At 47.5% G+C, this 20,193-nt stretch overlaps 9 protein-coding genes across 10 annotated transcripts; 5 read left to right on the top strand and 4 right to left on the bottom strand.

Annotated features, from left to right (window-relative positions):
• Nucleotides 1–217: 217 nt before the first annotated feature.
• FVEG_10398 (hypothetical protein) lies at nucleotides 218–1,119 on the bottom strand. The gene is made up of 2 exons (XM_018899540.1): nucleotides 846–1,119; nucleotides 218–796 (listed from the first exon to the last, which is right to left on the bottom strand). Exons 1-2 carry the CDS (start codon nucleotides 966–968, stop codon nucleotides 308–310), a joined length of 612 nt encoding a protein of 203 aa, XP_018757619.1. The 5' UTR covers nucleotides 969–1,119; the 3' UTR covers nucleotides 218–307.
• A 396-nt stretch (nucleotides 1,120–1,515) lies between these two features.
• FVEG_10399 (hypothetical protein) lies at nucleotides 1,516–3,209 on the bottom strand. The gene is made up of 2 exons (XM_018899541.1): nucleotides 3,020–3,209; nucleotides 1,516–2,968 (listed from the first exon to the last, which is right to left on the bottom strand). The coding sequence occupies exons 1-2, from the start codon at nucleotides 3,054–3,056 to the stop codon at nucleotides 1,584–1,586; spliced, it is 1,422 nt and encodes a 473-aa protein (XP_018757620.1). The 5' UTR covers nucleotides 3,057–3,209; the 3' UTR covers nucleotides 1,516–1,583.
• A 345-nt stretch (nucleotides 3,210–3,554) lies between these two features.
• FVEG_10400 (alkanesulfonate monooxygenase) lies at nucleotides 3,555–4,905 on the bottom strand. The gene has a single exon (XM_018899542.1). The coding sequence runs from the start codon at nucleotides 4,815–4,817 to the stop codon at nucleotides 3,642–3,644; it is 1,176 nt and encodes a 391-aa protein (XP_018757621.1). The 5' UTR covers nucleotides 4,818–4,905; the 3' UTR covers nucleotides 3,555–3,641.
• A 2,909-nt stretch (nucleotides 4,906–7,814) lies between these two features.
• Nucleotides 7,815–9,221, top strand: FVEG_10401 (transcriptional regulator). Its single transcript, XM_018899543.1, has one exon. It carries the CDS (start codon nucleotides 8,227–8,229, stop codon nucleotides 8,995–8,997), a length of 771 nt encoding a protein of 256 aa, XP_018757622.1. The 5' UTR covers nucleotides 7,815–8,226; the 3' UTR covers nucleotides 8,998–9,221.
• A 766-nt stretch (nucleotides 9,222–9,987) lies between these two features.
• Nucleotides 9,988–12,177, bottom strand: FVEG_10402 (hypothetical protein). 2 transcript variants are annotated; one of them, XM_018899544.1, is made up of 3 exons: nucleotides 11,979–12,177; nucleotides 11,138–11,865; nucleotides 9,988–11,086 (listed from the first exon to the last, which is right to left on the bottom strand). In XM_018899544.1, exons 1-3 carry the CDS (start codon nucleotides 11,992–11,994, stop codon nucleotides 10,730–10,732), a joined length of 1,101 nt encoding a protein of 366 aa, XP_018757623.1. In that variant the 5' UTR covers nucleotides 11,995–12,177; the 3' UTR covers nucleotides 9,988–10,729. The 2 variants fall into 2 exon arrangements, with proteins under 2 accessions (XP_018757623.1, XP_018757624.1); XM_018899545.1 differs by lacking the exon at nucleotides 11,979–12,177 and having other exon boundaries at nucleotides 11,138–11,912.
• On the top strand, nucleotides 10,134–11,238 carry FVEG_16794 (hypothetical protein; the record flags this gene model as incomplete). The annotated part of the gene is made up of 1 exon (XM_018906028.1): nucleotides 10,134–11,238. The coding sequence occupies one exon, from the start codon at nucleotides 10,134–10,136 to the stop codon at nucleotides 10,581–10,583; it is 450 nt and encodes a 149-aa protein (XP_018757625.1). The 3' UTR covers nucleotides 10,584–11,238.
• Nucleotides 12,000–14,765, top strand: FVEG_10403 (glutathione S-transferase). Its single transcript, XM_018899546.1, has one exon. The coding sequence runs from the start codon at nucleotides 12,282–12,284 to the stop codon at nucleotides 13,188–13,190; it is 909 nt and encodes a 302-aa protein (XP_018757626.1). The 5' UTR covers nucleotides 12,000–12,281; the 3' UTR covers nucleotides 13,191–14,765.
• A 1,158-nt stretch (nucleotides 14,766–15,923) lies between these two features.
• Nucleotides 15,924–17,102, top strand: FVEG_10404 (hypothetical protein). Its single transcript, XM_018899547.1, has one exon. It carries the CDS (start codon nucleotides 16,263–16,265, stop codon nucleotides 16,815–16,817), a length of 555 nt encoding a protein of 184 aa, XP_018757627.1. The 5' UTR covers nucleotides 15,924–16,262; the 3' UTR covers nucleotides 16,818–17,102.
• A 1,660-nt stretch (nucleotides 17,103–18,762) lies between these two features.
• On the top strand, nucleotides 18,763–20,175 carry FVEG_10405 (alcohol dehydrogenase; the record flags this gene model as incomplete). Its single annotated transcript, XM_018899548.1, has 6 exons — nucleotides 18,763–18,882; nucleotides 18,935–18,960; nucleotides 19,008–19,051; nucleotides 19,098–19,397; nucleotides 19,448–19,917; nucleotides 19,972–20,175. 6 exons carry the CDS (start codon nucleotides 18,763–18,765, stop codon nucleotides 20,173–20,175), a joined length of 1,164 nt encoding a protein of 387 aa, XP_018757628.1.
• Between the last annotated feature and the right edge of the window lie 18 nt (nucleotides 20,176–20,193).

The raw sequence follows: 20,193 nt of genomic DNA, 5'->3' as shown, positions 1-20,193 counted from the left end.
GAAAGCTGGGGTTGGACGTCCCAGTGGATTGGGCAAGCAGGGAGGCTGTGCTTGAGGGTTACCTGAACCGAGGATTTGGGAATAGCTATGATTTCAGCCAAGAAGCTTGAAAGCTTGGCATCTAAGCTTATTTTTAGGATCTAAACTCAGAATATGATGTGTAGTATTGCATATACTTTCGTCTATTGTCACTTATAAAAATGCAACCAAGTTAAAAGTTACCAAGTGTTCGTCGTATTCCCAACATAAATCTAAAAAATAATTGCTATAACACCTAATCTCCATATTCCATCATGAACAACCATCGTTAGTCAGAATCGCTGCTGCTGGAGCTACTGTCCATGCCGCGGCTCTTGTGCTTCTTATCCTTCTTGTGTTTCTTATCCTTCTTGCCCTTCTTAAACTTGTTCTCGAGCACATTGGCACCAATGGCACCAGCGGCCGCAGCTCCAAGACTGCTTAGAAGACCACCGCCGGCTGTGTGCGCAGCCCAAGCAGCGGCGCCTCCACCGACGAGAGTGGCTCCGAGACCACGATCACCGTCCGGGCCGGGTTGGCCGGGAGGGTATTGTCCAGGAGCGCCGCCCTGGGGATAAGCAGGGGCGCCATACTGAGGGTTGTATTGTTGTTGAGGATAGGACGATGAGCCGCGCTGGTCGTAGGTGGGCTGTTGGCCGTATTGCTGCTGGGGAGGAGCTTGCGAGCCGTAGCTGGGCTGAGGCGAGTGGGAGGAGTATTGAGGCTGCTGTTGGCTGTAGCCGTAACCCTGAGGTTGTTGTTGCTGGGAGTACTGCTGCTGTAATCTTGTGAGTGGTGGTATAGAAGAGTTGAGATGAGAAGCATACTTGTTGGGGATAGCCGCCCTGCTGAGGATAGCCTTGAGGTTGGCCAAAGTTCTGCTGCTGAGGATAACCACCCTGCTGGCCGTAGCCACCGTTACCACTGCCGTAATAATCGTTGGCGGACATGTCGGTTTTGTAGGTTATAGGTTCTAGGTACTAGGTAGAGAATAGATAGATGAGAAATCGATCAATAGGATTGGTTGAGTGACGAGTAGATAACTAGACGAGATGATGATGGATAGAAACTCAAAACGACAGCTCCTCCCCCCGCCTTTTAAATACCTACAACGATCGCTTCAAGTCTCCCGTTACAGCAGACAAGCTGCTTTGGCTTAGCTTGTCAATGAATCCGCCTTAGCTGACAAAAAGCCAACAAGGCTTCTTCATGTCACAGACCACTCACCACTCAGTAGGACCAGGTAGGCGCAGTTCACAGCCGCACACACACTAGACACAAGCCTGTAAGCTCAAACTAACCGCTAAAGGTGCAGGGCTGAACCACTAATATCGTCGAGTGACATGCTGTGCACCGTTTGTGGGGTTATCGGGTTTCCCGAGTCCAAACCTGGGACACGCTGAGCCACAATCTCTGTAGCAATTGATCGGCAGGGTCTTGTTCTGTGCATGGAACATGAGGCAGAATATCGAAAAGCTCACCAGATGCAGAGTAGCACACGAACCAATAAGCAAGTAAAATTAAACATTATTAAGCTATCATCGCCAAACGGAAACTAACTTAGTCTAGGCTATCTCGTTAAAGCCACGCTGGACTTGGTCGCATATATCCTCCACTATCATCTCCTCTGCCGCCTCATCACCAAGCCCCAATGCTCCGGGCTGCCACGTAACCGTGTACACCAGATCGCCATTCTTTACAGAGGCCATATTGAAACAAATGGGGCAGCCTCCAACGTGACCAGGCTGCGCAAATGTCATTTTCGATACCTTGACCTTGTCGTTATTCGCGTTGTCGCCATCAAAGACCCCAACATTGCTGAACTCGTATGACGAATCCCGCTTCTTGCCAATCTTACCAAGAGTCCATTTCCTCATACTCGGGACATATCGAAGCAGGCCAATGGCGTTATCTTCGAGTTTGGTGGAAGTCATGGCGAACTCCTTTGTCGCTTCGGCAGCTGATGCCCACTCTTGTTCAGTCAAGGGGCCTGTCGCAGTGCTACGAAGATGAATAGTGTATGAGCCGGATACAATATCACTCGCCACATCATTGGACATGCCGATTGATCTTCGCATATTTATAGCTGTTTGCGCCACGAAATTGGTGACGTTGTTGTCCTGGACTACCTTGCTCAGTGCGCGAGTGATGAGCTGGTGCATGACTCCTGACAACCTCGCATCATGAGTCCGCGCAAGCTGAACAACCTTGTTTACCTGCGATGCCTCGACCTGTCGAATTTTGAGTTTGTTGCGATATGTCTTGGGGTCGAAAAAGATGGGCGCTGCTGTCCATGTACCTTCGTCGACATGGGACGCTGAGACACGTAGGCCGAATAATCGGACGAGAAAGTAGGGCATGTACTCGGCGAGAACTGGTGCCAGTAAAAATGACCATGAAATTGGCAGTCTTTCCGTTGTGTCGAATGGTTCAGGAAGAGGTTTGTCCGTTGGAGCAATGAGCGATGATGCTTCTGTTGCAGGGGTTTCCCTCAGTCCTGAGAGAAACGTCTTGTGAAAAGCAACCCCAGTGATGCCATCGCCAATGGTGTGAGAGAAGGAGAATGCAACATGACATTGATACGGGCCGAGAGGAAGAATGACGATCCTCCATGGTGGGATTCCAGCGACAAAGGGACGGTCTATCTCTGTTTCCATAGATCTTGCAATAGCTTCCAGTGAGTCTCTCTCGACATTCTTGTCCTCAACAAAGCTGATGTGCTCCTCGACATTGATGCTAGACACCCGCTCATAGAAGCCCTTGTCGGTGTTTCTGTCTCCAACGGTAACACAGAAGAAGGGATGTTCTTCAATACAGCGTTTTAACGCGTGGAAATAGGTTGAAGGAGACTTGACGTTGACTCCATCGGCAAAGTCATAGACTGCACCAATGACGACTGCGTTGTAGTATCCAACATCCTCGCGGGCAATAGTCCGCATCTCATTTGGACCTATCAAGCATCAGAGGAGGTAGCAGTGTGCCTTCTGGTAAGGTTACATACTCGCGTATCTTAGAAACTCTGTTTTCGCTGGCATCATGAGATATGGTTTCCCTAACAGTGGATGTTCTAAATGTGCTGTTTCCACCGAACTCTGGGAGGTTTACTCTTATAAGGAGCCTTTGACTCTTGTTGAAAGTGTCAGACGGCCTTGTAACGGGTTTACTGGTGATCTGAGGCAATTGATTGGAAGTCGGCGGCCTCTTGAGGTTATCGCGGAAATTAGATGTGGGCCCGTTTACCATCCTTCGATACGGGGAAATCCACTCCCGAGAACCCGACACTATCTCCTCAAGAAGTTGTCTGCGTGTGTGAGCTATAGCGAGACGAATAAGTATATATACACTCTTGTTCCTTGCGATTGAAATCATCATATCATTTTTCATTTTCGGTGTATATACTACATAAACGTGATATTCGTGAGTACAAGTTTGGGACCCTGGAACTAGAAGCCAGGAAGCTCTTCCGCTGTTACTTGATATAGGCACGATGAGACGTCTTTTACAATATTTAGTGGCCTTCATGAGAGAAATTTCAATGACACAAAATTTTATAATCCTTATTATTTCATTCTGAAGGCTAGGCACTATGAACTCAAGGCTAATCCCAAGCAGCAATCCAAAACTTAAGCAGCAACTGGAACAACTTTGACTTCCTCCTTAATCTCCGCCTTAACTTCTTCTTTAGTAGTTCCATTTCTTCCATTGGCGCCGTTTGTGCCATTCTGTCGCTCCTTTAGAGCAGCTCGTACGCCAGGCAGGATGTATCGACCATAATCGATGGCATCGTTCAGGTTATCGTATCCACGGATAGAAATAAGCTCGGCACCAAGGTCGACATAGTCAAGAATAGAATCAATGATAGTCTGGTGAGAGCCTACCAGGGCTGTAGATGCACCTCGAGCATTGGTGGCTGTGACAGTAGGATACCAGAGAGCACGATCTTGGACCTCACCCTTCTTGGCGATATCAAGCAAACGCTGGGATCCAACATTCTGAGGGCGGTTGTCATTGGGTGCAGCCTTACCAACGCCCTTGGGTCGGTTCTCCTTGAGGAGGTCTAGGGTTCGGTGAGCCTTGGCCCAGGCGATCTCCTCTGTGTCACCAATGATAGGTCGGAAGGTAACCCAGATGCGAGGACGATCTTTACGGCCAGCCTTCTCAGCCTCGGCGTAGATACGATCAATCTGCTCCTTGGTTTCCTTGAGAGGCTCGCCCCATAGGCCAAAGATATCGGCCAGAGCGCCACCGATACGGTAGGCATCATCAGAAGAACCGCCTACTGAGACGTCGATGTGGCCATTTGTAGGACGGACTTGGTTGGAAAAGTTCTTGAAAGTATAGTACTTGCCCTCCCAGTCGAAAGGTTCAGGGGAGGCCCATGCCCTTCGAAGAATCTTGATATACTCCTCCTGACGAGAATATCGCTCAGACTTGTTCAAGAAGTCACCCTCACGAGCTTGCTCGGTGTCATCTCCACCAGCGATGAAGTGGACAACAACTCGGCCCTTGCCAAGCTGATCCAGTGTAGCGAGAGCCTTGGCAGCAACGGTAGGGTAGAGAGTATTGGGACGAAGAGCAATGACAATCTTGATTTGCTTGGTAACAGCTAGGATAGTGGCACCGATGGTGAAAGGGTCAAAGGAAGAGGAGTGATAGGGGATCAGAGTGTAGTTGAACTCGTAATCATCAAGATTCCGGGCATACCGGACAAGGAACTCGGGATCAATGCCAGCACCGGGAATGGGGTTGAGCTCCGTAGAGGGATTAGGGAAAGTTAGGCTGATGAATTCTGTAGGCATTTTGGCGTTTAATTATATGATATTATCTGATTTGAACAACGAAGCTGAAATCCGAGAGGAATCCCAAACTCTTATATCGATACTAACGTTACCTCGAAGATGTTTTAGACCCGTTGTATATGCGTGCTAGTTGAGTTTCATTATTAATATCGAGTATGGCGAAATATTGCGACAGATAGTTGATGATCACGCCTTCGCACCCACCCCGATCTCGGCTAATCAGATCAACTGTAACCTTTGACTGAGAGATTAGAATAATTGTAAACGCATTTATTCTATTTAGATTATATACATTCTTCATGACATGGTCGAAATATAAATTTGCTGTTCGGAGTTGAAATAAGTCTTCATGTCTATCATGACCCACTATGACAATTGGCAACTTGTCCAGTCGATATCCTAACCCTATTGCCAGTATCACCCGCTGGCTCCTTAGATCTTTTCCAAGGTTCCCTGCTCACTTCCCCACCGGTTTGATTCCATAACCTCTTATGTGACGGGGTCTACGATGGCGTCAGATTGAAACAGCTCCACCATAATGACACCTGCGGCCACCACCGACGGGTCGATGTACCCGAATTCGATGCTATAAGGGTTTTCGAGCACCTTATTGGATATATCTATCGAAATCCTTATCTTAAGAGGCCGTCTCTATGAGCTGATCGGTCCATATTTGACCAGATGTGGACTGTCCAAGCATGTGTGTCGTTCGATCAGCCAATACTTGTTAGCGGAGGGAGTTGTCAAGATCCAATCATCCAGATTTGGACCCTTATTCATAAGCTGCTATGTTTATTGCCGCATCTAGACCCTTGCCGAGTGGGATGTGAACTGTATTGGGGACATAGATACGGCGTTTACAACTTCACAGGCCTCCAGCTTATCTATTTACCGTCTTCTTCACAATTCATAACTTGATACGTTGAAATACGGGCTTGGAACTCTGGCCAGGCTTGACCATGGTTTTTAAGTAATACATTCAAGATGTATAAGTTTACACTGAGGTCGAACGGTAACTTATCTTTTCAATGAAGTGGCAACCAGAGTTCTGTTTGAATCTATGTTGAGAAAGACATGTAAGATCTGCACTTTCAATTAACGGGCGAAAAACAGCCAATTAGAACTCCATCTATGCCCTTCCAAGACTCATCGTTTCATAATAGAACTTCTAGTGAAAGTGCAGTATGTCAACCAACACTGCATGCGCAACAAAGGCTTGTAGGAGATACTTAGTATAAGTTGGTTGTTTTAATCAAACATTAGTACATTGATTAACCACACCGAGGGGAATCGAAGCACTTAGATCTGAGTTGTGTATGACTCTGAAGAGTTGGTGGCAATACTTAGTGATGAAATAGTTGCTGAACGTATAGTTGAGGTCGAGGAATCTAGTGTAAACAGAGCGGGTAATGTGGTGCCCCTGCTCTTCTCTAAGAAACCAATTGTACATCTATTACTTCAATCCCTTCTCTGTTCACATCACATCAATTCAATAACAATAATGCAAAACAAAGGAGTTTGGAGAATCCAACTTGGGATTGGTCTGGTAGTAGCCATGATGTGTTCACCTATGCTAGTAGGTTGATTGCCGAATCTTATAATACTTCCACGAGATATCAAGTCAAGAACCATTTAGAAAATCCCAGTTAACACAAGTCATAGGTAATATATAAGTACCAAGCCATAGTTAGTTGTTCTCACAATTCAAGCACAATATTGTCTTTGTGCTTCGAGTTGCCGATATGGTCTTCTTGAAAAAGATGCCCAGGCCGTAATTCCTTGCAGGATTCTAACTCAAAGAGGCCGCCACATAATCTCGTCACCTAGCTAGGGGAGGAAATAAAACTCAGGACCTTAAGCCTAAGCAATAAAAAGATTTAGGTAACTTAGTATAAATTAATTTAATATAAGTTTAAGATACCTTTTATGGAATTTGTTATATTATCCTAAACTTAGGTCTTATGTTTTCTTGCTCCCTAAGGCCTAGAAAGTCTCAGCTCCAAGCTTCACACATCGGATGCTGTTGCCGTCTGCGCGAATACAACGCTGGCCACGGACAAGACAGAATCAGGACTATGCGTCAACCTTGAAGTAGCACTTCCCAAGCCGGCAATTTGTTTATCAAAGGCTTCAGTTGCCTGTACTGGCAGACAAGAGCTGCCCCAACCTCTTTCAGGTGAAAGCTGCCATGATGCTTGGCTGATGGGCCCCTAGTTATAGACTAGAATAGAGATAGTCAACAATAAACTTAGCTTACTCTAGTTTGTTCCTTTGGTTGCCTTGATTCAAGATCTTGAGCCTTCTTCTGTCTAGATGCACCTACAGCCTTATCGAGGTGAGGTTACTGCAAGTCTTCTTTTACTGTACAGCTCTCAGTAGCTTTCAAAGTTCTCTGAAATGATGTTTTGAAGGGGGTGGTTGAAGCCTTCGGAAACCTCGGGACAGCCCAGCCTGCTATTGTCTTAGAGACACAAAAGCGTCTCCTTATTCTTCTCCCTAAAAAGAAGGATCGAGTAAACTTGTTAGGAGAACGGTTGTATCTGCACAAGCTGAACAAGTTTTCATAAGTTGTTCTTCAGCTGTGAGTTTATACTCTGCAGTCCACGTACTACTCAGACAGATATAAGCTTCCCAAAAAGGCAACATTGATGATTTCTAATTGTTTCCTTAATCAGCCATAATTCCAGTCAAGTCACTTATAGTTACGCAATAAGATCCAGTTGATTAGATGAGTCGTAAAACCAAAGATGCAGCTTAAAACATCGAACCATTCAGACAACTCTCAACCCCGCAGCCCCGCAAACTTGAAGAATGATTCCAAAGCCAAGATCGCATCAATAACCAATCAGAAAATTGGCTTACAAAGTTCAGCTGTAAATATGGTTCGACATTGCAGCCTCTCAAGTCTCGGCAGTTTATGACACTCTTGCAACGGAATTGTTAAAGGCTGGGCTCGGTCGACTGCTACTGAGCATCACTTTTGTTAATGGTCTGTGACTCAGCTTCAAAAACCAAGACAAGCCAGTCGTCAAAATTATACCAAATAGGAATGGGCTTGTGAGACTGATCTACTGCAACCCGCCATCCTTCTGAGTTCCCACATGACTATAACGATTGTGGGCAAAGCAAGGCAGTTCAACGTAAACAAAGTTGTAATGATTCCATATGATCGACTTCGATGCCGCTGGCTAAAATAAAGCTCCGAGGAGATACTCAAGTCAGTACCCTGAATTGCTATTACAGCTCTTATAATTGGTCTAGGGCGTTGCTCTGTTTTTATATATGTAGTCCTTGGATGACTCTTCACTGCCGGTAAATAAATACCCGCCACGATCTTTGAAATTCTTTTCTCTACTCAGTATCTTCCTCAACTCATATTTGAATATTTGAAGATCCAAGTTCAACAAAAATGTATATCAAGGGACCTCACGCCGAAACCGAGCTTCCAGTGCTCAGGAAGCTAATTCGAGAGAACCCATTGGGTCTTCTGACTACCGCCATTCCCTCCCCAAACTTCCCCTTTCTTCAATCCAGCCATATCCCCTTCGTTCTGGATATCGAAGATGAGACAAGCGAGACGGAGCTGGGAAAGCTACGGGGTCATCTCGCCAGAGTCAACCCTCAGAGCAAAGCCATGATCGAGAATCTCACCGAAAATCCAAACCTGAATAACGTAATCGAGCAAGACGTTATTGTGATTTTCAACTCTCCGATTCAACACTATGTCACACCAAAGTTCTATACAGAAACCAAGCCCACGTCTGGAAAAGTTGTTCCAACATGGAATTACGCCGCAGCACAAGTCTACGGCCGGGCCAAGATCTTTTACGATACCAAGACCGATGAGGCTGGACAATTTCTTTCGAAACAGATTTCTGACCTCAGCCGCCATGCCGAGACTAATGTCATGGGCTTTACTGGCGGCGACAACCCTGTGGACTGGAAGGTGTCTGATGCCCCTGATCGGTTCATCGAGCTTCTGAAGAAGAGTATTATCGGAATTGAAATTGAAATTACGCACATGGGAGGAAAATTCAAGATGAGCCAAGAGATGGGTATGGGTGATCGAGAGGGAGTCATCAAGGGCTTTTCTAGGCTTGAATCTGAGACTGCAAAGGAGATGTCGAAGCTGGTTCAGACTCGAAGTGATTTGAAGGAAGCGAAGAAGGCGAGCGTGTAAACTGGATATCTAGGGAGAAGCACTGTTATCTCAGACGAGTTGGTGGACTAAGAAGCCGAAGTAAGAGTTTGCTAATGCTGTATGTAGTTCTTAGATCGAAATTACTCATTTACCTGCCACAGAGCGAATCACATGAGATTGTACTTGATAAAACAAGGAATAAAGATTTCCCCGGTAAAGCCAAGCATGAACAGACAGTGTTGGTTTATACATGAATTACAAAGTATCGAATAGCCCATTAAGCCGCCGGCTCATAAACAGCCCGGAATTGATAGACCTGTTCCGTTTCGGCCATTTCACAAGCCCGGACTGCGGTTTACAAATGCCGGGCTCCGTCTCGGGGATCTCCCGATCGTCAAAACCCGGAACGGTCGACGATCAGTTGATACTCGGGCCTCAACGAGCGAACGACGGCATCCAGGTTCCCACGTGGAGTCTGTCATTGGGGCTTGGCTCCCGCTGCACTCCATGCAATACTATGTATAGCTAGCTTACCTTGGACGCCATGCTATGCTATTCCACACGATTAACTTTCCCATGTTTGCTAAGCTCCGACTCCCCCAAACGACGATTTCACTCCCACGTGCAGCAAAGTCCCTTACTCAGGGTCTTGAAGATCTCGCCCACTCCCTATCTAGATCCGGCATCGAGGCCATTGTCGATCCCACGCTCGCTATTCAATTGTCAATAAGAGTCTCCCGAGCAACGAATCAGAGGCCCCACGTGTCGCCGTGGGTCGTCGCGTTGCAACCCTTCAACCGCTCACTCTGCACGGGATGAGGGGCTTGAAGCGGGCCTGAGGCTTCATATCAGCAAGTTACGTTTGGCAGAAGCGAAATGTGATTGTCGAGTTTCGAGCTTGTGACCGTTCTAGACGGTAAAAAGCCTCGCGTTTGCCGTTGGATGCGGGAGATCTTGGGCATGCTATGGAGATGCAGAGTGGGGGTTGGAATTCAAGATGCTTTATATAAACACCAAAGAATCAATCAATCCAGCAGTTGGTGGGATTTATTGAATAAGTCAATTTGTTAAACACGTTCTCGTTTTTTCTCTGATATTCTTGTACTGTTGCAAGCCTCGATCTACCGTTGGTTCATTTCGGTACTTAATCGAGACTCCATCCCCAGATCGAGATCATGGACAAAGCTACACTTCTAACGGCTTCCAAAGTGGATCTGAACGTTTCGACCCATCCCCGGTCCGACATCACCAGGTTGATCGTTCCGTCACTACAAATTGTCCTTCGCTTCCAGAGCCTTGTCGGGTCAATCTCCATCTTCCTTTGCCTCCATGCCTGCATCATCGCGAGCAGCGCGTTCGTCGCCGTCCTTCAGGGGAGCAAGATCCTGTCCCTAAACGTCCTCATCGCAGCGAAATATAGCGCTTTTCACAGCTTCAACATGTCTACCCAAGCCGTCGCCAGTGCATGGAACTCCAAGAATGTCCAGAGATTACGAAAAAAGCTCTGGTACGAATTCGCCGTCTTCATTCTCGGCAGCGGGAACATGGTCTTCCTCATGCTCTTCTGGCCTGGTTGGTGGGTGCTCGCGGGCGCGTGCTGGGCAGGCTGGATGCTCTTCGGTTGAAGCTTCTCCCACGCGTTTTGAGTGTCTCTATGACCTCTCAGCCAAACTCAAAGGTGATCCACTTGTGATATATCCAACGCCCAAGGAGCCGACGCAACCCACTTCCAAACACTTATCGATGTTTTGTGTCAGTCGACAGCATCATCTCAGCGCGAGAAGAAGAACGTATTACCACCAGCATCCTTCCTCACCTCCTTCCCGTAGTCCTTCTCAGGGTCAAACTCCTGCCACATACTCGCAGGAAAGATATGTTTGTTCTTCTCGTACCACCGCCTATCAACAACCTTCGTAAGAGTGGGGTCTTCGTCAGCGCCCTCAAGGGTGTTAATATTGGGAAGCGCGTCCGCAATAGCAGCGTTGGAGGTGGGCGTGACGAGGGGATCACTGGGTTCGGCATTATCGGTCGATTCGGGTTTTCGAGGAGGTTCCGCACTGTACTTAAATACAGGCTCGCCATCAGGACCGGGTGTCTTGTTCATGGCGAAGAAGTAGAAGTCATAATGCTAGACGGCAATCAGAAACTGTTAATAACATGCGCCAGCGAGAGAGCTTACGTGAGGTATTATGACTGTTCCGCGAACAAGCATCAAATCGTCCACTCCAACTCTAGCCCATTCCCTCCTTGCGTTGGACTTTTCACCCACGCCCAGATCGGCGCCAACTTTGCGACTTTTGTCGAGGAACACCCATATGAAGTCGCCCTTCTTCAATCTGACGATTCCACCAGGAATATTAGTCCCGTCGTAGAATACGAAAGGTAGCGCAATCTCGGTTGCTTTGACGGCTGCTTGGATAGCCAAGAATTCGCGGCGTAGTGCGTCTCGTTCAGCGGCTTCCTTGCGCAACGCAGCTTTCGTCATGGCTTTGGGCACTATGCCCACCGACGCATTTGCCTTGAATTTGGTCTTGACCTCGCCCTCATTACCTTCGGTGTCGTCTGCGAGGGCCTTCTTGGCCTTTGTCGGTTTTATCAATGGCCCCTCATCCTCACCCTCTTCATCGTCGAATGATAACAGTTTCTTCCCCTGCTTCTTTTTCTTCTTCTTCAATGGTTGCGCACCACGTCCAGTATCACTACCAGCGTTGTCAGGAGTGCCTGTCAAGGAAGCATCCGGAGTGGACGTGCCTGAGTACGCAGCTTCTCGAGATTCGCGCTCCTGTTGTTCAAGGACTTCGGCGCGTCGCTTGCGAAAGTCGGAGAGGGCAACGAGACCGACCGTATGCGTGGAGAGTCGTTCATTGGTAGTTTTGTTCTGCGGCGTGAACCGCGACGCTCTTGAATCTGACATTTTATGGTTTAGTATGTAACAGTTGGTGGAATAAAATGGCTTTTGGTTAACTTGATAGCCGATAACGATAAGAAGACGGTGCCAAGTACTATCATGCACTGCTTACCTGATCGTAATGTCATAGGCACCTAAGCTCAACTGCTCCAGGGTGGGCTTCACTGGATGGAAGTCACGGTCAGCCAACGCTCACTATAACAATTTCTTACCGATATGTATAAGTCTTGCGATATCAAGACTGACTTGAGGTCTAGGAATACATGTCGCAATTTTAATGACGGTTGCGCAGCGTAATTATTGAACAAGATGTCGTCTGCCAACCATTTCATCGGTTTTAACTCCACCTTTGCTTCGACGTCATGACCTCGACCTCAGTCCGTCACCACCGTTAGATAATCAAGAACCCTATCTCATGCGAGTTCTACTTTCGACTTCATCAAGAAAACTAAGTTTCATAAAAATTAACACCAGATCCATCATGACAAACGTCGACACTTCTCTGCCTCCAGAACCGAGTGGCGCAGCCGCTAAGTTTGCAGCCCAGCATGCTGAAGAGCATCCGCTGAAGCTCTACGGAGGCTGGTTCTGCCCTTTCGTCCAACGGACTTGGATCACTATTCACGAAAAGAAGATTCCTCATCAATATGTAGAGATCAACCCATACAAGAAAGAGGCTCACTTTATGGCCATGAATCCCCGTGGATTGGTCCCTACTCTTGCAGTACCCGTTGACCCGAAGGGCAAGGCGCAGAAGCCTCTGTTCGAGAGCAACATCATTTGTGAATATCTCGATGAGGCATTCACGGACGAGTCTAAGTATGGGCCTCGACTTCTTCCTACCGATCCATATGAGAGGGCAAGATGTCGTATCTGGATCGATCATATCAGCACACGCATCATTCCCTCCTGGTACAAGCTTATACAGCACACTCCCGACAAGACTTTCAGCCTTGATGAGGCAAGAGAAGAACTGAAAGGGCGCATCAAGTCGCTCGTTGAGGAGATGGACCCTGAAGGCCCATGGTTTCTGGGCTCGACTCTGAGTCTTGTGGATATTTGCTTAGCACCGTGGGCGAAGCGCCTGTTCCTAATTGATCACTACAAGGAGGGCGGCCATGGTATCCCGCAATCTGGAGAGGGTAAAGATGGAGAGATTTGGAAGAGATGGAAGAAGTGGTATGATGCAATTCTCAGTCGCGACAGTGTGAAGGAGACCTGGAGTGCCGATGAACGATACATCATTGCGTATAAGAGATATGCCGAGGATACTACCAACTCTGAAGTTGGTCAGGCTACTCGTTTGGGCAAGCGTCTTCCTTGAGGGGTTTGAGTAACGGCTATTAGCGATATACAGTCGCAAACATTGTTATTTCGGCTTTTGTTCGACTCGGATAACTCTTTTCTCTCATGCATAGGCATCTAAGAGTCAGAACATGTTTCATTTCACTCCTTCGCATAGTACATCAAAGCTGATAACTATGAATATGAGCCACAGGGACACCGAGGATGCTGTTCCCGTTTTCATAGTCCATTGTCGACACGACGCCAAATTTTCGTTCGTTACTTCATGTAATGGCATGAGAACGACTGCCGAATAAGTTTGTTCTCTCAATAAACAGGTGATGTCACTACATTTACCTTGATCGCGATACAATGGTCACATATAAAAAAGGGTCTTTACAAGCTGTTGAGATTTATTTGCTCAAAGGCCAATGGCACGTAACCATCTTCTAGAGCCAATCGCTTCGGTGAATCGCCCGTGACAATGCAGAAGGCCTTCGAGAACACGGCACGAGCCTTCCATTACTCGCCTAGAGAGATGGCGAGGCAAAGGTTCAACGTAGCATCGCAGTCAGTAAAAGTCCGAAATGGTACAGATGGGCGTTGTTGAACACCGACGGTGGCTTAAGCCACTGTGATCCACGAAAGAGCCGCACTTTTGCAGTGGGATACGAAGCTGTCTGAAGATACACCACTTCAAGACTCGGTCAGATACTGGCTCTTTGTGGAATAGGAGCTATTCAAATGCTTGACAAAAGTCTAGACCTTCAAAGTACAAGGCGTAGAGGAGGGAAGCAATCAAGGAGGTAGCCAAACAATAAGGAGATTTCACATAGAAACGAAGTCCTCGCCTTCTGCGAGGTTCACCCTCGACCTTCACACAAGACCATTCGGTACCTAGACAGTGGACGGCATTCTTCAGTACCATCCAATACTCGAAATGGTACAAAACCACGCATCATCTCACAAACAAAGTCCCAGACTTCCGACAGCGGGATCGCAAATGTCCCGTCGTCAATCGGCTCCGGCGTCGGCGGCCGGTAGGATACCGATACGGGCCGTCGCACATGCTCTAAACGTGGCTCTGTGACCGTACGAGGCAGATGAGCGCTCAAAAGACAAAAACTCGCAAGATATGAAAAAACACGGCAATTGAGCAGAATAGAGGGAAAAACGATGTCACGTAAACATCAGAAGCCCACATCCACAGGGACTAGGTGCCTAGTAATTCTTGTTTGCCTGTCGATATGTTTAGCAACACCATGCATGACGGGGCGGGATGCAAGTCATGAGCTGAGAGGCAAGATCCTTGCCGAGGCCTTCTGGGGTTCCACAGGCCTAAGTTAGATCTCTAGCGGTCAATGCCATGGATCGGGTAGCGTCGTGAAATGTCAACGAGGCAATCGCCCGCAGACCGCTCTCTTGGAGTCAAGTGATAGCCGTCACTGGAAATTGTCTGTGGTACGCTTGCTTAATAAACGTGTACATCTGGATTCATTATTGACAGAAACGTTGCAGACGGTGGATGAACAGTAAAGCCACCTGACGGTCACCGTAACAGGGCCCAGCCTGTCGCTGTGCCTCTCCCCGTGCCTGTACAAACATTCGATGGCCGTCGTTGTTCCTCTCGTGTATGCGGAGAGGTGGACTCGCCGATCATAGATTGGTGAGATGGGGTTGGATCATGGGTCTAGAATTAGACACGGCACAGTCCAGCTTCTTGAGGTTTCTTCCGCTTTTCCCGCTTTTGACAAGGACTGGGACAGTTGAGAGTTGAGAATCTGCCAGGGCAAGACACCAACACACACAGCGTAACTTGTGAGGTTGCCACGAGGATTCGGTGCTGTTGCCTGTCGTGTCATTATGCCCTTTGCTTTGACTTGCATGCATACATCGTGAGTGTGTACCGTGCTACGCGGTATCATTCGTCGCAAGCTTGCAAATTCTGATTCTTTGTTACTATTTTATTCTTACCGACCTAATTAGTGACCAAGCTTGAAGAGTTTTCCCAAGATAATTGCCTCATGAGAACTTTGATATGCCATGAGAGTTACCATGATCCATCATGTGGATGTTAGTGATCTTTCGATTTTCGCATTAGATTAGTGCATCTGATAGCCATCCTCGAACTTTGACGGCACGGAAACTGTTTGACGACGGTTAGCCCGTCTGCCGTCAATACTTGTGGTGGCTGGTGACGGTCCAACTAACTCATTGTAGAAGCTCAGCTTGAATAAAGCTGTAAAAAACCTTGAGCGTGATCAAACAAGCATAAAGAAAAGCTCACCAGTCGTCAATGTTTCATGCGGACCCTAGACTCTTCCACTGGAAGCGGGTCTGCAACGCTGACTTACAGAAGATCCCAGCAGGCATTCAGTGGAAGCTTGTGATACTTTGGGGTGATCCGTTACAGATTATGGCATTCCTGGGGCCTACGACACACGTTATATTTTCCGTCCCGCATCATCCGTCAGGGTAGCATAGACCAGCAAGATTAATACAACGTACCCCTAATATCGCGAATCAAGAATCAATAGCAGCACAAAGGAAAGCAATAGTATCACCTTGTATGAAGAGGTTCTGGGCCCTTGTTAGTTACCTGAGCTACTATTTTAGGCGCGCTGTGCATGCACAAAACCGTACCGCCGGACTGCCGAGCTGAGGACATGGGCCCCACGGCGGGAATACGAGATCCCAGCAAGTGTAAGTTGGGTTGGCTTGGGTTGGCTTGGGTGAGTTGTGGTTGTGGTACGTCACTTGACATATTCTCCATCATTCTCAACGCTTGTGCTGAGAATGCAGTGAATTCGGTCCTTATCTGACTCACGGATATGCATAATTCACTGGTAACCAAGTGAGTTAGGTTGAAGTATAAAGAAGGCCTTGTCCGCTCGCGTATTCGAGGTTCAAAAGATCATCAATTGACTTCAACTCCAAAGATCATCATCTCCCATCACAGACAAAGATCATCCTCATCACCCCGCAGTCTACCTAGTCTCTTTCGCAGACCAACCTCCCCACTGCTCGACTTGTAACCAAGTCATAAATCTTTCTCAATTCTTCCTCCCTCACCTCATACTACTTTTTCAGTAGCCTCTCAATAATCGCCAACATGCAATTCTTCACCCTTCTCTGCCTCGCCACCTCCGCCCTGGCCCTCCCTCAGACTCTCACCAAGCGAGAGACTTGTATGGACAAGGGCAGCAAGGTCACCGAATGGACTGTCAAGGACTTCAAGTACGAGGCCGTCTACACCCAAAACACTCCCACGAAGCAGACAAACTCTGCCACCGTCACCTTCACCCTTCAGAACCGCGGTGTCGGTTATGAGGGTAAGTGCTCAGCCAAGTCCACAGACGCCAAGAAGGACTTCTTCACTGGTAACACCGACTACAACTGCGACGTTCCCTTCGAGGGCGACTCTGCTTCCTTCAAGTACAACCGCAAGTCTGGCGTCATCGCCATCTTCCAGCACTGGTCCTGCGTGAAGGAGGGCGGTTGGTACGAGGCCAAGGGCAACACAACCTTCGCTCCCAAGTGTACCGAGAAGACCTGGAAGAACGCTCACTACAAGGCCGGAGGTGACAAGGCCTACTCCAACCGTCGGGTCACTTGCCAGCAGAAGCAGCTCAAGGTTCCTGTCCTCGAGATGCAGGCTGTCCTGTAGGAGGCCACTATTCTCACGACACTTGTTCTTCATTCGCGATTCACGACAATATCTTTTAATACCTTTTAAGCGCAAGCTTTTGGAGTTGGACTCTGCTTTTTTAGGATACCATTTTTCATCCACGACTACGCCGTGACGACGGACGGATATGATCAACGATCTCCATGACATTCATTAGACTAATAGCATTAATTGGATGGAGGAATATGGGAAAAGCTGCCATAGCAGTACTTTAGACATTCAATGAGATAATTGCATTGCAATCAAACATTATATGCTCTCAAATTGTGTGATTATTGTGACCTTGTCCAGCCGTTGACACAGTGATTTCGCCTCACAATGCAGCCATGAGCGACCTTAATAGCAAACGTTACCGGCGAAGAACTGTGGCAATATAACGTATGATTAAATATCTATATTGAATGTTTCGTGTTGCAAACAATGTAAAGCGGTGTGGTCGTGATGCGAGATCGCATGGTTGTGAGACATTGAAGGGAGCTGCCCAACCCCGGAACGCCATTCAATGAAAGCTATACCTGTTGTGCTATGCCTTAGCAGCAATTTTCTGCGTGACGTTGCTAGGGCTTCTGTCTTCGAGATTCTAGAAGCCACTCGGCCTCAATCTTGAAGTGTGATCTCTATTCGACTTCTTGGTCGGATTACATGCAGGTGGCTGGCTGCATGTTGTTGAAGAGTGGGCGTCTCACAACTTATTGCAATTTACTGCGCAGTTAGTTCCGGTTTATCGATTTCCACTGGTGTCCGACACCATGTGACTTACACCGATTTACCATAGAAAAGGAAACCTGACGTTCTTAACCTACGCTCTCTCATCTACGCCCCAATCCACGGGGATCCGGTCTGCTGGACCAGTCCATTACCAGCGGAGAGTATAAGACAAATCTCAGCCAGTCTCAGCCATCTTTCAGGCCCAGAAATCCGTTGAAGGATTGTTTTGTATCACTCTGTCGGCATTTGTCCGTGTAATTGATGCATCGAGTCACAAATAGAACAAGCTTATGCGCGAAAGATGAGTCTGAGCCTGAAGCAATAAAATTCGAACTGCGATGTTTTCCTTGGTTATCTTCTTCGCATTGGAGCAATTCTTTTGTTTTCCTTGTGTTATGTAGCATAAAAAAGGTTGGTCTCCCTACTCTCGAGGGAGACATCAATGCAATGCTATAGATACGGGTCATGCCACGTACAAAAGGGAGCGAAACTCCTTTTGAAGACTATCTATATAGTTATTCTTACTCGCTGGTCTTCTCTCCGAATAGCAAAAGAGGTTTATTTTACACCAAGATCTGTGTAGTTCAGATGCTCCGCGGGGAGATCTTCCTTGTTTGGCTGCAGGTCAGGTCAGCATTCTTAGTCGCTTGATTAGGCCATTTCGGCCGACTGGTGTCCTCCCCACTGCTCATGGGTGCATCCACCACTTGAGTGGGTGTAACAATGTGTTATTCTTTGAACAGGGAGAGAAAATGATTTATTATAAATGTGCATGGATTTACGATGTATGATTCTTCATTCGTCGACTGATACTGCTCAAGGGTTTATACCAGACCCTCTGAACCCACAGCTTGTCAACCTCAACAATGGGGTGAAGATATGATGTATGTAGTATGTACTGTATGCATCCCACTCAAGGAGTGGGGCCGTTCTTCTACCCAAGATTGACGAGAACGGTAGGTTTATTCTGGCTTGGCTTCCCCGCATTGACCTACCATCGAGGCATCTCGAAGAGGCAACGAATATTAGACGATGACGGTAAGAATCCCGAGCAAGTCCCGACCGACCTGGGGTAATCATGACAAGAGGAAGTGGCTGTGATGCTTGGAAACGCGGGGTATAAATAATCGTGTATTTGAAACTCAAATACTATGCTTCTTCCTTCTTTGCTACCCCCAAGTTGGCTTATAGTTATACTCTTGCATCACTATTCATCATGACTACTACCCAAACTATGAAGGCTGTCAACTACCAAGGCCCTTACAAGGTCAAGGTTCAGGAGATAGAACTCCCTAAGCTGGAGCATCCTGACGACGTCATTGTCAAGGTTACGACTGTAAGACTGTCAAATTTCTCTATAGTTGTCGCAATGGCTGATAAATGCTCAGGCTGCTATCTGTGGCTCCGACTTGCAGTAAGGGGAACAATATGTACACAAAAAATAATACTCACAAATCATAGCATGTATGAAGGCCGAACAGCAGCAGAACCCGGCATTACTTTTGGTACGATCCTACTCTCACATAATCCATCTCGTTACTGACTTTATAGGTCATGAGAACATGGGCATCGTTGAACAGCTTGGCGAAGGTGTCACGCTGCTGAAGAAAGGAGATCGAGTCGTCATGCCCTTCAACGTCGCTGATGGCCGATGCCGTAACTGTGAAGAGGGAAGAACTGCTTTCTGCACTGGTGTCAACCCCGGATTTGCCGGAGGTGCTTATGGTTATGTCGCCATGGGCCCTTATCGAGGAGGACAGGCTCAGTATATCCGAGTTCCTTATGCTGACTTTAACGCTCTCAAGCTCCCTGCTGGCAAGGAGCATGAAGCTGATTTTATTCTGTTGGCGGGTAAGCATATCCATCTTCTATATCTTGTATTCTTCATTGATATTGTGCAGATATCTTCCCCACCGGATGGCACGGTGTTGAAATTTCTGGTTTCCGATCAGGCGAGAGCGTCGCTGTCTTCGGCGCCGGCCCCGTCGGTCTCATGGCCGCTTACTCCGCCGTTCTTCGTGGCGCATCCAGAGTATTCGTCGTTGACCGTGTTCCTGAGCGCCTTCAAGCCGCTGAGAAAATTGGCTGCACGCCCATCGACTTTTCAAAGGGAGATGCTGTTGACATGATCATCAAGGCTAACGATGGAGAGGAGGTTGATCGTTCTGTTGATGCTGTCGGCTACCAGGCTGTCAGTAAGAGCGGCGATACTGAGCAGCCCAATATCGTGTTGGAAAACATGATTCGAGTGACCAGAGCTTGTGGTGGACTGGGTATTCCAGGCCTGTACGTCCCTAGTGATCCTGGCGCTTCTGACGAAGCTTCGGCCAAGGGTATGATCAGTCTTAGCTTCGGCAAGTTATTCGAAAAGGTATGATTTATAGTCCTCTCGGGGTAATCCAACTGGATACTAAGATTAACTTAGGGGCTTACTATCGGCACTGGCCAATGTAATGTCAAGTCTTACAACAGATATCTCCGAGACCTTATTATTTCTGGTCGCGCCAAGCCCAGCTTCGTTGTCTCGCATGAGATCAATATTGAAGAAGCTGAAGTGGCCTACGAGAAGTTTGATAAGCGAATCGACGGATATACGAAAGTTCTTATCCATCCTAATGGTGGTTTCTAGAATTTGTTTAAGAAGTAA

Source organism: Fusarium verticillioides, chromosome 9 (genome assembly GCF_000149555.1).
Source record: "Fusarium verticillioides 7600 chromosome 9, whole genome shotgun sequence".
NCBI classification, from domain to species: domain Eukaryota; kingdom Fungi; phylum Ascomycota; class Sordariomycetes; order Hypocreales; family Nectriaceae; genus Fusarium; species Fusarium verticillioides.
The sequence above is the reverse complement of the archived record's forward strand: the minus strand, read 5'-3'. Positions and strand labels throughout refer to the sequence as shown.

Coding starts and splice junctions, on each gene's coding strand:
- FVEG_10398 (XM_018899540.1), bottom strand. CDS start 968: ATGTCCGCCAACGATTATTACGGCAGTGGTAACGGTGGCTACGGCCAG. Junction 797..845: donor AGGGCGGCTATCCCCAACAA/GTATGCTTCTCA, acceptor ACAAGATTACAG/CAGCAGTACTCCCAGCAACA.
- FVEG_10399 (XM_018899541.1), bottom strand. CDS start 3,056: ATGATGCCAGCGAAAACAGAGTTTCTAAGATACGCGA. Junction 2,969..3,019: donor AGAGTTTCTAAGATACGCGA/GTATGTAACCTT, acceptor GATGCTTGATAG/GTCCAAATGAGATGCGGACT.
- FVEG_10400 (XM_018899542.1), bottom strand. CDS start 4,817: ATGCCTACAGAATTCATCAGCCTAACTTTCCCTAATCCCTCTACGGAG.
- FVEG_10401 (XM_018899543.1), top strand. CDS start 8,227: ATGTATATCAAGGGACCTCACGCCGAAACCGAGCTTCCAGTGCTCAGG.
- FVEG_10402 (XM_018899544.1), bottom strand. Junction 11,087..11,137: donor GAACAGTCATAATACCTCAC/GTAAGCTCTCTC, acceptor ATTGCCGTCTAG/CATTATGACTTCTACTTCTT.
- FVEG_10403 (XM_018899546.1), top strand. CDS start 12,282: ATGCGAGTTCTACTTTCGACTTCATCAAGAAAACTAAGTTTCATAAAA.
- FVEG_10404 (XM_018899547.1), top strand. CDS start 16,263: ATGCAATTCTTCACCCTTCTCTGCCTCGCCACCTCCGCCCTGGCCCTC.